This window comes from Aythya fuligula, chromosome 3 (assembly GCF_009819795.1).
Source record: "Aythya fuligula isolate bAytFul2 chromosome 3, bAytFul2.pri, whole genome shotgun sequence".
NCBI lineage: Eukaryota > Metazoa > Chordata > Aves > Anseriformes > Anatidae > Aythya > Aythya fuligula.
The window spans coordinates 10977344-10994119 of record NC_045561.1 but is presented as its reverse complement, the minus strand read 5'-3'; the positions used below and the strand labels follow the sequence as shown (position 1 = coordinate 10994119).

Sequence of the window (16776 nt, the reverse complement as noted above, 5' to 3'; positions counted from 1 at the left end):
AAAGAATTAGAGAAGGAGACCAGAGGAAGGGAAGAAGCCAGAGCTTCTTCATAGTAAACTAAAATATTGATAAAGGTAATTCCTTAGATTATTGCTTCCAGACAGAGAAAACCAATTTAATTATAAACAATTCAGTGGCCTCTTATTGTAAAGACTTCTTGTCTTTTCTCCTTCATACTTCTTTCATGGTCTGTGTATTTTCTTTTGACGCCAGCTAACAGAAGATTACAGGATTATTTCAGCAGCTCATCACAAGTCATCAAAGTTGGGGTTCAGAAGTACCATATAGAAATAGTGTGCATTCAGATCCTTCTGGAACTAGGAACATGGCTAAAGAAAAGAGCTCAGTCCTTTAAGGCTCAACTAAGCTCTTTTAAACAGGAGAGCAAATTCCTTGACAAAAATCTCTGTACAGTCTAGGTTATGTTTATATGAATTGGCATATCCTCTGTTTCAGAAGCTCTAAGTAGTACTAGAATTTAGGACCGCAAAAATAAAGGGCAATAGATTTTTTTTTTTTCGGCAATGCATAAGGAAGTAAATATGAAACTTCTAATGCACTGTGTAAAAAAAAAAAAAAAAAAAAAAAAAAAAAGGTAATAGGAGAAATTTTGATGCATAAAACAACACATTAAGAAAGGTAGAAAGCATTACAGTGGATCTTGCCAAACTCATCTCACCTACAAGAACCAATTCTGAGAAACACGTGCATACAATGGCCAAGATAACCTGCATGCAAACTAAGTAGATCTGTCAGTGAGGTATATGCATGAAGGCTAATTGGTCATTTGCACACAAACAGTTAACATGACAGCACACGTATTTTTAGCAGATGCACATTTAAATTTATAGCCCCTAATTTTTGCCTGCGGGCTATTTAGAAGCTGAGAGATTTGGAAGAGGCACTGAGGGATTAGGAATAGTGATTTTTAGGTTCCAGAAAGCACACTAACGGCAGTGCTATGCTTGTTTCTCACACAATCTGAGGGAAATCTGTTGCTCTTTTAGATAATAGTTTTGTTATCATTGTATCTCCTGTCAGATATATTTTTTTCCTATTCATTCTGTCTTGCTAACGATACAACTGACATTGAGTTTTCACGTAGCACATTGTTTTTACAAAAGAAAGGGAACTCCTCCTGGTTCAGCTAAATCTGTATGGCAGATTCAGATACATAGAACATTTATTAAAAAGTAACATGGTTGTTGAGTTAAATACATACATTTCAATAACTGAATTTATTTGGCATTACACTGCTATTACAAAATGAAGAGCTAAAAACTGAAGACAGTATAATACAACCATATACTCAGATTTAGCCCAAATCGGAGAAAATTGTGACAGTCAGGGTAATTCACCCCATGCTTTCCATTGTGCTTGAAAGTTAATGCACACATGGCCTCTCATTTTCCCACTGACTGCTGCTCAGGTATCTATCCAGAGTAGCATGTGAATGCAGTTGTGCTGTGGCATAAATCACACCATTATGGGCTAAACACCTGCTGAAACAGATAATTAGCTTCCTATTTTAAATTAAAAAGTAGACAACCTCTTTTTCAGAAGTTCAGAACGTTTGTATCAAAAAGGGAGTCCAGATACTCCTGCAAAATACTCAGAGACACAAGCAGCAGAAAATTAAATTGTTTAACATAAAAATTGATACAAGGCAGGTTTTCTAATCTAGACTCTTGATTCTGTGAAACTATTCATTTTTCTGTTTTATTTTCATTTGTTGGACAGCTTATATTTTGAGGAAGACAAAGTGGAATAACAATTATTTTGGCAGAACATTATAAACCCACTGGTAATTTCACGTATCAGCCATTATTATATAAAAATAATTTGTTTCATGATTCAGAAACCAAAAGCAGAACTTAAGGAGAGATGACTGTGATTTTTATCTATAACTTTAACTCTGGCTTCCTTCTATATAAGCCACCTAAGAAAAAAAACACTAAAAAATATATTTAATTTATCAAGTTATCCCTTTATATGATTCAATCCAATACATAGTCAGACATAACCAACTATGCTAAGATAAAAACAGCCATCTCTTTTCTTTCCCATCTTGTACAAGAAATGAATTAATTTGTATTATCCCATTTCTGTTTACGTAAGCCTGAAACTACTGAGAGGGCACTAAGTGAAACCAAGAAGTGTTTAAAACACAATTGATTGTCAAATAAAAGTGTTATAAAAGCAGGACAATCATATTTTGGCAAGAAGTCCACTGTTCCAAAGCATGAATTGGTAAGGAATGCACGTGTATGCAGATACAGATGGGAGGGGAAGAAAAATGATAGAGGGAGAAGAGACTGGGAAAGCAAATGAAGAGAACAAACTGGGAAGCAAGCAAACACACTCATGGCTAACTGGCTCAGTATTTCTTAACCAAATTCCTTTCCTAATCAGAACAATAACAACAGAAAAAATGAGTCCTCTAAATTAGCGTACAATTAATATTTAAATCAGTTATAGAAGATTAACATTCACGGATTAATACTATGTAATCTGTACATGAATGATATACACTTGTTAGTGATAAGATCTGATAGGCAAATACAATCTGATAGGCTTAGACAATAATATCTTTATTATTGATACAAAAAGACTTTATAGTGTTTGGTGTATCAGGTGGTTAGAAAAAACTTTCTATTCCTGAACACATTTCTGGAATTTCAGCTGCATATTTTTCAAATACTTAATATTCATCCAGCTGACACCCCTTTGGAACTACCTCGATTAGAAGAAAAAAAGTTATGAAACTGAAAAAGCATAGAAGTTAGAACATAATTTCTTTTTAGAAACAGTATTAATAACACTGACAAGTATTTCCTATGCCAAGCCAGCTTTAAATACAATACACATTCCTCATGAATGATGAAGACTGTAGAAACTTATAAAATACATTACACATTTTTCAGGACAAGCTCTTCATTAAGGCGCTGGAGCACATGCTTCATGCTCAGATCTCCCACCTACCTTACTGTTCTGTGTTAATGATGATATGAAAAGCTGTTTTTTGTATACAATACATGGAACTTACACGGATAGAGAACATAGCTACATGTGTGCTGAATGTCACAATGTCTTTTGTTCCGTGACTCGATTTATGATTTAGCTAGCTTAATCTCCCCCACATACTACATAAGCATAAAGTAAAAAGATTTGTGACAGAGATGTCAATAATTAAGATATAAAAATGTAATATAACATAAATTCCAGACCTGTCTGTATACTGCAACCACTCCCTTAGCCTCCCTTCAGGATGCTTTCAAGATGTTTCCCTCAAAAATAATTATCTCAGAGAATCAGGCCCCTTTTATATAATTTTTCTTGTGGATAAAAAACAGACTTTTGTCTGATAGTATCTACTACAGATAAGTAATTTAAATAAATACAATCTAAGTAATAAGAGCCCCGTACATTAAAAAACAAACAAACAAACAAACAATGATCTTCAGTATTAGTTAACATTTTAACACACTCGCATCAATCACTGAATGGTTGTTCAGCTCCACTGACTGAACATTGCAAGAGCTTGTCAAAACATTTTACCTGACAGATACGTTTGTTCCTCCATTTGCTCAGCACACATTGACTGTTTTGCATTAAGTCCTGAAGGACAACAGAAAACAGAACAGAGAGTAAAGTTGGCAGTACACATTGTCACTATCAGTTAACATACTTCTGATTTTCAAGTTTATAGATGAAGCATGCCACACAAAGATGCAGCTGTTTTGGAACAACCCACCAGACAAAAGCACATTTATCAACACAGGGAGAGTTGAATCTTTATGAGAATTAAAGTTGTTGAAAGAGGTTTGAAAACTGGATTATTTGTTGCTGTTCTTGAAACTTTCCGAAACGTACCTCTACCTCCTTGAGTGTATCTCGCAGTTTTTCTGGCCGTTTGTTTTTAAGTATCCAAGGATAATCTCGAGCTGGCAAATAAAAGTGGGGAAAAAATGTCAAAAAAAAAAAAAAAAAGTATGTAGAAGTGAGTACGTATGTGTGTGAATATGTGTGTGTGTGCAAACATACATTAAATATAACAAAAAAAGTTCTTCAACTTGAGCTTCTCTTGCATTGGAAACACAAACCTAAGATTTTTAGGAGTTACCTTAAACATAAAACATACCTGTAACTGGAAGGAAATGGCTATGTTTTCTATTGTCAAATGATATCCTTTTGAAAAACTCTGTCGTAGGAACCACTCGCATGAAGCATCCACACTGACCATGACTTCACCATGACAATTGTGCACAAAGCTCTGAGGATGGAATATCCTACCCAGCTGCTAAGCATTTGCTATGAGAAAGCATCTCATATTCAGTATGTTAACTCAGATTCAAGTTATCAAATCCTAAACAGATACTAATCTTTTGAACTAACATTTCATTGCCCAGTTTCAAAAAGCAGGCACTAACGTGTCTGCAAAATATATATGCATGAATATATGCATATATAGAGGTATTAACAGGCAATTGTGAATACCATAACTTATAGAATACACTTGATTTATAGGATTTGCTCTCTGAAACCAGGAGGCAAAGCTTCTTCTGGAGTTGCTTAGTAATTGGCTTGTTTCATTGCTGAGAATGAGGCTCTCTAATAGCTTGTGAAATTTCATCATTTAAAAGTGAGCAGCTTTCTGTTCGTAAGTATACAATAAAAAACTAAGAGAAACTAGAACACATGGTCTTTTAAAATCTAGTCTATTTAAAGGAAACCTGATGAAAAGTTTTGAGCTCTGAGCTGTCAGTTTGTATGCCAACTTCCAGACTGAATGACTTAACAGTTGTGTTTAAACCCCCCTGCAAAAAGGAGCTTACAATAGAAGTGCTATAGAGTGAAAAAAAAATGAAGGATTTCATATATCAACAAAGGAGCACACCAACATACAACTTCTCTTTGTATTTTATTGGACCAAAGCCAGTGTTGGTGGAACTGTTATGATAATATTAATTAGGCATGTAAGATCACATTTTCAATGGATACCTTCATAAATACTGGAATATTTATCCACATGTGGAAAATGGGAAATTGCCTGTACAGATACCAAACTATATATACCAATCAGCAGCTGTGAATAAAGTTATGCGGTACTCCTCTTTAAGAAACGTGCTATACGGTGTTTTCTGCCTAGGCCACCCCAATATTTACAGCCACAAGGTGCAGCAGCTTATGTTTCTGCTGCATGCCACACACATAAGAGATAGCAGTCGGGGCTTCTGTGTAACTGTTTGTCTGGGCCTGCTTCTCTTTTCATACAGGCAGCGCCTCTACCATAAATCTACACGGAGCACAAGGGATGTAAATCCATCGTGCTCCTCCCTACTTAAAACCCTGTCTCATCTCCCTACCTCTGCAAAGCTGTATTGATCCTGACCGACACACAACCCTCTGCAGTGGGTGTAGATTTACCCCGTGGCTGCGTGCACCTTTACACCCATCCCTCGCACAGCTTTATCCTGCTCCACACACACCTTATGGTGCTGCAAATAACGTGTCCTTCTGGAACATGTTTTGCCTTCAAACACGCACAACCCCACACAAATTTTCATTATGGTAACATGAAATGTTAAGGCAGTTCTTACAGCATAAGTATTACTTTATGAAGTCTTCTAAAAATCAGTTTGATTTTTCAGAGTGATCATGTAATAATGTTTGAACGTGAACACACACTGAGCAATAATAAATGTGCAGGAGCTGTAAAACTTGAGCTAAGAAAAGTTGTACTAATATAAAAGTTTTTAACTGTCACAGGACTACTATGTGATAGTATAAACTGAAATCGCTTTTAACCAGATAACGCAGGAACAGGGTACAACGTTTGAAAGCTAAAAATGTTATAAGAAGGCAGCTCATTATTATTAACCTGCAGTTTGATTTTGGATGAAAGTATTTTAGTTATAACTTTCAGTTTTGAGGCAGTTAGTATTTCAATGCAGGGAAATGTTTATTGCTCATCTGCTGGGTAAATGTCCTAAGGAAAACTCTGGATTATGCTCATTTTTGTGACTCCTCTTGGCAATGGATTTGAGAAGCAATATGCAGTACTATGTTTAGTGACACAGAAAAAAACACGTTGCAAATATACCAGGAAGGAGGAGGTACAACTTCACAATTGTTTTGTGCTTTGTAGTTCTGCGATAGTCTGTCTTTTTGTAAAGGGCATGTGCAGAAAGTTACTCTGGGAGCAGTCTGAGATTATTTTAATGTTTTTCCAGGAGCATCACCAATTCAAAATAATAATAATTCCATCTTACTATAACAAGAAACTGAGAAAATGTCCTTACATTCTGCTAGCTTTTGCTTGTCTTCTAAGTAACCATGCTTCATCTGCAATGCTAGAGGAAAGAACAGATGAAAAGGTGAATGTTAATCCTTACAACTGCTGTCAGCAAATATTAATATTAGAGAGAAGAGTCATACATTTCGATAAAACACTGAAATTTACAAAAAAATTAAGACAGCCCTGATGTTTTCACCTCGTAAGTCAGATATCTTAAATTTGCAGTGAAAGAAAGGCTTATGTGGCTCAACAGGTGGGCCAGTATTCCTGAGCCTCCAATCTCATCAGATAGGGAAGTGAGCTGCAACTGAACCCAGAAGAGAAGCTGAGTCAGTCTGTCAGCAGAGCCCTGGGGACGTTGCACGAACAAACCAAGCCAAGCCCACGGGATGCCCACACAAGCCTCCGCTCCAACCTGGCCGCAAACGGGAAGCAACTCTAGCCGAGCAGACCTTTTGGCCCATCATGAAACTTCTAGGATTAACAGGATTAATCAGATAAAGAAAATTGATCATTCACTCTGAAATGGCTATTTCAGATAGCACTTGGGGCTGCAGGAGGCTGGGCACACACACTCGCGCGTCCACGGTGCCCTCTGCTGGGATGCCAGCAAACCCTGCAACAGCCGGCACCCGCCTGAGCAGCACAGCCTCTTGGAGTGGTTTTAGGACTCTGCAGCAGGCAAAAGGAACACAGAACTGGAATATAAAATAAAAATAGAAAATCTCAATGAGGTTTTAACTCACAAAGCTCGTTTTATAATTTTATTTGTACTGAGGAGATATTAAGTCACACGCAGTAACTTTTTTATGTAACTATTTTTCCCAAATCTTTCTTTTTTTTTCCCTGTTGAATAAAGAGATTTTAAATACTCTGATGTAGCTTGGGGAAGAGAATCTCTTTCTGTGCTTCCTTACTCTACAGAAATAGAGGCATACATTAGCAAGAAATTCAGGCTGCCTATTTTCAGAGCAAACAGTCTATGTCAAAGTAGACTGAATACTTGGAAGTTTTGTTTAGTTTTACTTATACATGTATTCATATTTTACCTGGTTCTTTCTTGTCATAGTACTGGTGAATTCCAATATCCTCATCTATACAATTGAATAGAAATTTAGTTAATTATGGATGTGACACTGGAAACAAAAACACGACTTAGCAAGCAAAGTTCAGCATTATGATTTTTGCTAGCTGGAGCAGAGTCGCAGGTGTTAAAATGCAAGCCAGAGTAAAAAAATATGGTACGTAGTCTGAATACCAGTAGGATTTTCAAGAGCCAGCTAGGAAGGGCTGAAGGAGTATGTGACAGGTCCTCCTATTTATTTGCTGCTGCCATTTCCTTCATGTAGGCTTTGATTCTTTTTCAGCCACCAACATGTTTTGACCACCTTCCTAATGATCATATTTTGTATACTTTCACAAATAAAAAAGGTATAGGACACAGCAAAGGCTGTACCTGAAAATAATTTAAAATGTTTTCTGAGCTATGCTGAAGACAACAGTTATTTTTTTAACATTCATGAGCTCTGCCAAGCTGCCCTTCCAAAGGATCCAATAATCTTAATCTATATGAATCTATATGAATCCCAAGTGTGTACCACACACACAGAGCTCTGTCATCCTGGTCCCATGGCAAAGAAATTTGGATGCTTGGGCTACAGTGGGACTGTGAGCCAGTTCCTGTTGTGGCTGACTGGCAAATACTTAGGTGGACCATGGCAAGCTCCACCAAGCAGATCTAAGTCTGACTTAAGGTTGCACTGTTTCAAAATACTTAGTTTGACACTGCACATGTCTCATTCTAAACTCATATATTACAAAGATATTACAGGGAGAAGTTCATTTGGAGAAATGTAGGAAGGCAATGCAATGGCAGGTAGCTTTTAAAATAAGACAGCAGTCCTCCCTTCTGCCTCAGGATTGTATAATGAGGTTTGTGGACCATGCATAAATGGACAGAGAGGAAGAAAGAAGGTGAAAGGTAGAAAATAGGCACAGTACACCTTTAATTACAACAAACCACAGCTATGTGTTTACTTAATCCATCACATTTTTTGATGAAATACAGCTTTTTTTTTTTTAATATTATTGTTGTTCTTAATATTGTTGTTACTGAATGGAACAGTTCTCACACACAGGTTGCTATGGCATACTGAGTCAATATTTGAATAATAATAATAAACTAGCATTGTTTTCAACAAAAGTACAATATACTGCAATTGACATGAAACGTCATAAACAATATTTTTTTTATGATCCGTTTATAAACCAGTGGTTTGAGTTTTTGTGTTTGATCAGTGTTTTTTGTTATTTTTTTTCATATTTTACTTCAGTAATAGCAAGGCAAGATGAAGGAATTGCTGGTAATTAGTCATTTGTCTCCTGGAATGATCAATTAATAAGATAAATATGTCTTTGCACATATAAAATTTCAAGTAATCATGCAAAATACCCAGAACATGCAACATTTTTAAAAATTGCATACTAAGTACAAATCATAATGCCTTTACAAATCAAGAAGACTATTGATCTCCAGTCACCCAAACTGGTCATTACAGTGAAGCTTACAGCCAAGTGAAGCATAGCTTCCTAAAAGGGAAAATGCATCCAATTAAATACAATCTCAACATTTCTGAGTTGAAAGGATACTCCAGTTCTATGATGAGATAAGCAAAGAGGCTGACCAAGTTCAAACATCATCATGCTTCCAATTTTCTTTCTCATAAGTACAAAAAACACTTAATTTCGTTATGCAGAATTTTATATCAATTTAATATTCATCAACAGGTTTTGCTGTTTTCTTTTATTAACAGGTAACAGCTCACCTCTGATATGTAAGGTAGTCTTCAAAGACCATAGGTGCATCTCAGTCAGGCAGAAAGTCATCTGGTGGCAGATGGGAGCCTGGAAAGAAACTGCATGAACAAATTAATTACCCTCTATCACCAGTGAAACTGCAAGTATTTTGGAAACTTAGCGTGAAAGAACCTACCACTGGTGCTATTTTGTTGTAGTTAAGTTGTAGTTTTCAACTGCAACAAAATGAACGATGCATGGGAAATAATAGAATAAGAAAAGGATATATCTCTACATATCCAGTGTATATAGAGAGAAATCAACAAATGTTGAATTGAAGCTTGAATTTAGAGCTGCTCTTACCACAGTGAACAACTTCATGAGTGATGCTTCTCATATACATATTATAAGCTATTTTCACTGTAGTTATTTACCTGGACACATGCAAAAGTTTAGCCTCTACTTAAAGATCTGGCTTAGATATGAAAATTTGAATTTCAAGACTAATTTTTTAAACTTTGTACATTGGAAAATGTCAATATAGTCACGAAACAGTATTGAACACATGATATTTGCAGACATTAGTTATAACACTACATATAAAAAAAGATGCCTTTCTAAATAAAAACACAGCACATTGCATCAATTAACACTGACAAAAAGGCAGATGTGAAGCAAAATAGATGAATTGAAATATTATGTGTATAGACTACAATTATAAACTGTTTGCTCTGCTTTTTTGAATAACCCACCTGAACATTCCCACTAGAGGATGTGTGGTATTTCAAAGGAACATTTCAAATCTTCTGAGACACAATAACCAAGAGACTTGCCTGCTTAGTTTCCTGTAGGGCTAGAGTTGTAAGTGGGCCACTAGACCATTTACTTTGGTTTCCTTTGCTAAGCCCAGGAAAGCTGGACTCTGACGAGGACTTTACAGAGATATAACACACTTCAGAGCCACTACTGGTATGGCACTGCACTCAAACTTTATTTTTGTAAATGGACTTTTCATTCCCTTTCCATTAGTGCAACCTAGATAATGCCCAGTTGTTGAGGGGATGAACCAATTAGAATACAACAGCAGAATTCCCATCACATAAAGACTATCAGATGTTTATGGCAAGAGTGCTATGATGAGAAATACGTGCAAGAGTCCCAGGTAGCATCAAGGAATCCATCATAGTCCCAGCAAATCTACGAGACCTCAAGGTATTATCACCGAAGCTAATATGTATGTTTTGATGCACCGCCTAATCCACTGAAATAGCACCAAGTGGAAATAGCATTTTCTTCACACTGATCCCCAAACGTACAAGAAGTCTTGCTGACTTACTAAATCCCACAGTCCTCAAAAAAAAAAAAAAAAAAAAAAAAAAAAACATAGAGAAAAAAAAAAAAAAAACGAAAAAAAGCTCACAATGCACATCTAGTAAATGGAATATACTCTCACCTTGGGTGAGAATGAGGTTTGGAAAAAAAAATGCAAAGAGATTAGTAGTTATGGTGGTCTGTTGAACATGGGAACCACTTTTGGTATAAATATGGATGAGGGCAGACCCTCATTTTCCATGTGGACTACCATAAAAGGAGATTGTATATTATAATTTTCTTATTTGATTTCACTTTCTTTCCTTTCTTACTTTAGCAAGTGAAACAAAACTTGCATTCCCCAAGGCCCAGAGATCCTAGATTAGATCTCTCGCTAATAGGAAGTCACTGAATTGAGTGAACTTCTCAAAATCCTATCATGGTTTGACTAAAAAAATAGAAAAAAAAAACCTTTGATTGGCAGTCGATCTGTTCAGCTGGAGAGAAGGCATATCTTTCCAGAAGGCAAGGTAAAAAGACTAGGAGACTTTAGCATGACAAATAACCAAACATAACTTCCCAAAATGCCTGCAAAGCTGTCATATGTAGTCACCACAGGCTTTTTCAATTGTGTTCTCCAGAACATCTTCAAGTCCTATTTCCCTCACTGAATGTCAAGGATACAGGGCGAACCTTCCAAAAAGAGAGGGAAGTTTTCAAATAGGCACTACATACTCATTCTTCCCAGACACACACTTCAAAAAAAAAAAAAAAAAAAAGCAATCAAAAATTAAAAAGACAGTTTTGTATGTAAATGTAAAAAAAAAAAAAAAAAAAAGACTCCTAAAAACTGTATTTCAGTTCTGTACTGAACAACCCAGATGAAGCAAAATTCTCTGCATCTCTAATGAGGTAGAAGAGACTTTGTCAAATAATCTACCTTTGAGTTTAGCTTTTTGCTTCCCGCTTTCTCTGAGCATCCCCAAATCTGCTCATTGTTTCAATGCTGGTTGCTGTTGTGCCAGTGAAAATAGCCATCTGCCTCCAAAATATTCTTTTTGGTTATAGTCTACAAATAATTTGTTCTGGAACAAAATATGGCATTTTAAAGTCTAAATACTCTGTTCAGATTATTTTTTTTAGTAATTCCATTTGAAGGAATAGAGGCCAACTTTCAGAGTTATGCAATCACATCTCACCATTTATCACATCCCTATATCCCTGCACAATGGGAACAAGGAAAACAACAGAGGGATCTGTCTTCAAAAAGTGCCTCTTAGAATTCACAATCTTCCTTTAGCCATGTGAGTTGTTTGCTACTGCAAAAAGTTCAGCATGAAAGCATCTAAAAGCTTTAAGGAATCCATGTCCCTTCTTTAAAATTGAGTAAAATTTGGGAAAAATAGGTTAAAATAACTTTATTGTTAAGGTAACACCGGAATTCAATTTAATAGCTGGTTCTTTCTCTGGCTCACACAACACTGGCTGTCTGCCTTCACAGTATCTCCACAAACAATAGGCAGGGATATTTTGGTGACTGCAGAAAGCTTACTGACAAATGGAGATGTTCTGCAGTGGTTAGCCTGCTTCAGCATCTGAGCTCACAGTGCTTTGTTTAAAAAAGAAAAATGCTCAGTTTAGTAAATCTTTGTTTAACCGCTGATACAGAAAATAACTATTTGGCCACTTTGTGGCATCAACAAATGCTGAAATTGGTATCTAGGGTCTGCTCTGATGCCTTCGATTTAACTGCTGTTGTGCCAAAAAATTAGGAACTCTGCCCTGTGTGAGAGATTCAGAGCACTGCTACTGTATTTCTCCCTCCTGTAGGTTTACCTGGCACAGTGGGATGCCTGCAAAAGGCAATGCCCAGCTCCCAAGGCGAGTGCATCTCAAGAACATGGGCCTCCAAAAACTTGTGAGGAGTGACCCAGAGAATAGGAAATGCTGATGACAACAGGCTACCTGAACTTTGTCGTTTATGTGCTGGAGGCATGGCTCAGCATCCCAACACAGTCCCAAGCCCCCCTCTAAGAGTAAATGCTGCACAGCCAGGCTACGGGATGGGTAGATGTGCTTGGGCAGATCTTACAGGACAAAATTCCCAAATAAAAGAATGTGCTACTAAATCCATTTCCACAGACTTTCTTTTTTCTTTCTTTTTTAGAAAAAAAATAAAAGGCAGCTATATAAAGCTATATTAGTTTTTTTGTAAGAGTCAGTATAGGACACCCTTTTCTTTTCATAGAATCATTAAAGTTGGAAAAGACCTCCAAGACCATCTGGTCCAACCATCACCCTACTACCAATGTCACCCACTAAACCATGTCCCCAAGCACCACATCCAATCTTTGTCCTACTCCAGCTTCCTTTTATGTTGTGGGGTCTTTTTTTTTTTTCCCAAAAATGTACATTAAATGAGTAGCTACTTGCTGTAAACTTAGAGTAGATACAATTTCTTTGTGTAAAGCATGTAAAATAAAATTTTGAACATGCTAAACTTTTACATTTATAGCTATATTAAAATTTACAGTGATTATTCCTTTAAAAATAAACCACTAAAAGCTTCTTGCTCAGTCAAGTTCCCATTGATGATGACTGCAAAATAGCCTTCCAATCTTACAAGATAGATTTCTGTTTTTTCCAGTTATATGAAGCTGAAGCCTGTTTGATATACAAACACATTAAGAAATGAAGTCAGAATTTGTAAACCTTCATTTTGTATTCTGGCATTAAGCAGAACTAATTCAGGTTCTTCTCATCTGTGACACTGGCCCAAATGTTCAGAGCAGATGGTGCAAATAGGTAAGTGTCATTGGTTTCTTGTCCCTGTAAAAGGAATCCAGTGATGTCGGGAGGAATCCAGTGAGGGTTTAAGGCCCTGGCTCCATGGGTCCATCGGTAAGATCAGCACAGAATTTTTAGCCACGCCACTTTTAAATTTCACGAAAGTTTGGGTTTAAGACATTGTAGAAACAGCACAGAATGGCAGAGTTAGTTTGGCTGGAAGTTCAACATGTGCAAAGATGGCCTTCTGACATGTCTTCACCCAGTGCAAGCCTGCCTTTGGATTTCATGGGTCAGAAATTATACCTGTGCAGAAAACAAGCTGTTCTCGTTTTGTTCTTGAATGTTTCTTTCGTTTCACTGTGAAAATTTAACTTTATTTTCTGACAAGCAGGTATTCTAGCCTTTATTTTTCACTTTGCACTGGCAAAGCCCGAGATGTGTGTATTGTAAACAGGAGCCTTGCAGTGTGGAATAAACGATGGTCAGGGTCAGAGGCCCGTTTACAGTAAGATTGTGGTTAACCACAACATTGAACGCTGCTCATTCAAGACCAGACCAAAAACGCCATGGCTACACAAAACAAATGCTTGCACCTGATAAAATCTGGATCAAATGGGTTACCAATTCTTCTCTAATGGCGTCAAGCTGCCTTTGGTAGTCTCCATCCTTTCCGCCGTGTTGACACCCATGACCAGGCCTCTTGCAGCTGGCCCACTGGTACCTCAGCCACCCCTCTCTGCTCCCCAAATTCTTCACTTACAGATCCTAAGTTCAGTATTTCACCTTCCCCTTTGGAAGCAGACCTGGGTCACCTTTTTCTTTTCTCTTTCTCAGGTGCGTGTTGAACTCTGACACTTCCTTGCCCTTTTTCTGAGTCTGGGCCAACCCCTCCTCACCGCTGCTATCTCCAGAACCGGGCACTGAAACTCCTTGCATGAGTTCTTCGCTCTCTTTAGCAGCATAATGGGCTTTATTCTTATGTTTATTTACTTCTCCTTCAAATCCCTTTTCCACTGAGAAAAGAAGTGCAGATTTTGTAGTATAAATGAAAATCAGGTCCTCTGCTCATAAACCCAACCTCTGATTTTAAGTAGAAATACAGACATGCTCTTATAAATCTTCTCTGTGCCTAATAATTCATATTACAATATTGGTTTAAGAATATTTTTAGCTTATACAAATAACAGGTTGTTCAGTTATCATAAATCTTAAGTTCAACGCAAATATTTACTGTTGGTACTTCCTTTCTCTCTAACGCAGCATACTTTGATGACTGAGAATGTTTATTCCAAACACACCAATGAAGCATTTTTTTTTCCTTATTCTAACTTCCCCAATCTAAATAAGAAAACTGTTTTGTGAACAACACACGGACTATTCTGTATTGAGGCACACAGTGAGGCTCCTATTGTAAGAAAGGCCTAAATACGGCTTACAGAATAATGATTGAAAGGAAATACATTATCTGATAACTCAAGAATTCTGGCATGAAAATTATACATCATAAACTTATTCCCATAGGCTGTGAAGTTGTAGCATGCTCCACTGAATTACTTTTTTATGAGGTCTTTTCTACTGTTTTACGAGTCTGAAAATAATCCTTTTTTGCAATGACAATTAGTTACATTTACAGAGTTTCCATCCTTCAAGATATCCGCATAGCATATGTCCAATAGTCTTAATGTTCTTAAGGAGCTAACGCACTGAAATTCTGTAAATGCTGGAAAACAAAACAAACATTTCATTTCCAGTTGTTACCAGGTAAGATTACTTTTAACACAATTATCTTGGGCTTAACACATACTCATCTGTTTTAATTGCATCCAAAGCGTTGAGGCCCTGATCTTGCAACTGGTTCTGCGTTTGCCACCTCAACAAAATTCATAGTAGGACCATGTCCACAGTTACCATAAAAAAATGTAGCCAGACTTAATATCTGAAAGACTTGTGCTTACTATGTACAACTAATCTGTTTTAAATACATGGCCAAAAAGCCATGCAGGCCATTGCTCAAGATGTGAATTGTTGGATGAGAGACAGCTGTCCTGTGATTCTCCAAGCTGGAAACTAAAGAAATGTTTTGTACTTACTAGATAGAGGGTATGGAAGTTCAAGGACATGTGCAGAAACACTACAGGAAATCCATATGGGGGTAACTTGTTCCCTCTAATTGCTTGCTCCTGTGTTAAAACCTAGGCACAATTTTTGCTGAGTTGCCACCCGAGATGATGATGATGGGAACAGAAATTAAATCCTTATTTGGTAAATTCTAGCCTACTGCCCAAACCACTCTACTGTCTTTCCTCCTTTCAGGAACACACTTCCAATATGTATTATTGGTACTCTCTTTGCAAAGACAGCTATTGACTAAGTGAATAGATAAGATTAACAACAGCCAAGCAGAATGAATTTGAGGGAGGTAATGCCATTTGTCAAGAAGATATTTAGTTTATGTATCAGCCACACCTCTGACAGCATTAATGAAGCTAGCAATCATTCTCCAATTGATACTGCAGGCAAGTATTGCAATCTATAACAACTCTGACAGAGTGGGTGTGAAAAGTTAAGAAGGTCACAGAAAATAGATATAATTGACCCAGGTTTTTACTTCATAGAGTGAAAAGTTCATATACACATTTTGATAAAGACCCTGAAGGCCTTTATATAAACTAGATAGTAGATAAGTGATCCAAACCACAGATATCCAGGGCTGACACATGACATAAGGTAATTACAGAAGTATTAAATGTCAAACTGTTTTACACTATTCTTTAAGATAGTGATTGTTGTTGTAAATAAACCATTTTTTTCAGGACTAAAGGTCAGTAGGTCACAAAATTTCACGGTAGTGATTTCTTACTGCAAACTGAAAGAAAAGATAATAAAATCTCTTTTTTAAGCTAAGCAGAAATGAGTATCAATACGTGAAAGGACCTGCACATTATCCAAGTACAGGCAAAGTCCTTGCTCCATTGCCCTGCCATTGTTGCAACTCCTATATAGAAGGAAGGAAGGAGATTTATAACAGTGGGTCTTTAAAATGTGCACATCTGTTCAAATTAGAAATTAGTAACAACTATTTTAGCTCATCAGCTGGTCATGCAGCATGGGCTGCTACTATCAACAACAAAGATCAGAGCAATAGTTAAGTCCAAAGCAATGAGTTAACCACAGTGCAATCTGAATTCTAACTGTAATTACATCTAAACAAATAAGGTTCCTACATACTTTTATGCAGCACTTCATATTTAGCTATCAAACTACTAACCAGATCTGTGAGGGCATCAGTCAAGTTTTATAAGTGCAGCAATGAAAATGTAGCATGAACATCTATTTAGTTTTCCTTTTAATTATGTGATGTACCAACAATTCTCTCACTGACCTGTACAGCTTGTGCCTTTAACATTTTGTAATGTGCATAATGAGTATTTATTTCAAGAATTTTTCAAAAGAACATTGGCAAACACATTGATTTGATACACAAACCATGAAAATTTGCAAGCTATCTTGAATAAAATAGAAATATAATTTCTAAGTACGTTGTATGAGTTGAATAAATTTACTAGAACAAACATTGATT

The 16776-nt window shown here is 36.7% G+C and overlaps 1 protein-coding gene across 1 annotated transcript in view; it reads right to left on the bottom strand.

Annotated features, from left to right (window-relative positions):
• WDPCP (WD repeat containing planar cell polarity effector) overlaps positions 1 to 16776 on the bottom strand; it is a 116768-nt gene that overhangs the window by 80648 nt on the left and 19344 nt on the right. The window contains exons 2-6 of the mRNA XM_032183700.1: positions 9125 to 9214; positions 7349 to 7393; positions 6304 to 6354; positions 3875 to 3945; positions 3560 to 3619 (exon numbers count right to left, since the gene is read on the bottom strand). Of these exons, the coding sequence (XP_032039591.1) occupies positions 3560 to 3619; positions 3875 to 3945; positions 6304 to 6354; positions 7349 to 7393; positions 9125 to 9214 (317 nt within the window). The remainder of the gene's footprint in view (positions 1 to 3559; positions 3620 to 3874; positions 3946 to 6303; positions 6355 to 7348; positions 7394 to 9124; positions 9215 to 16776) is intronic.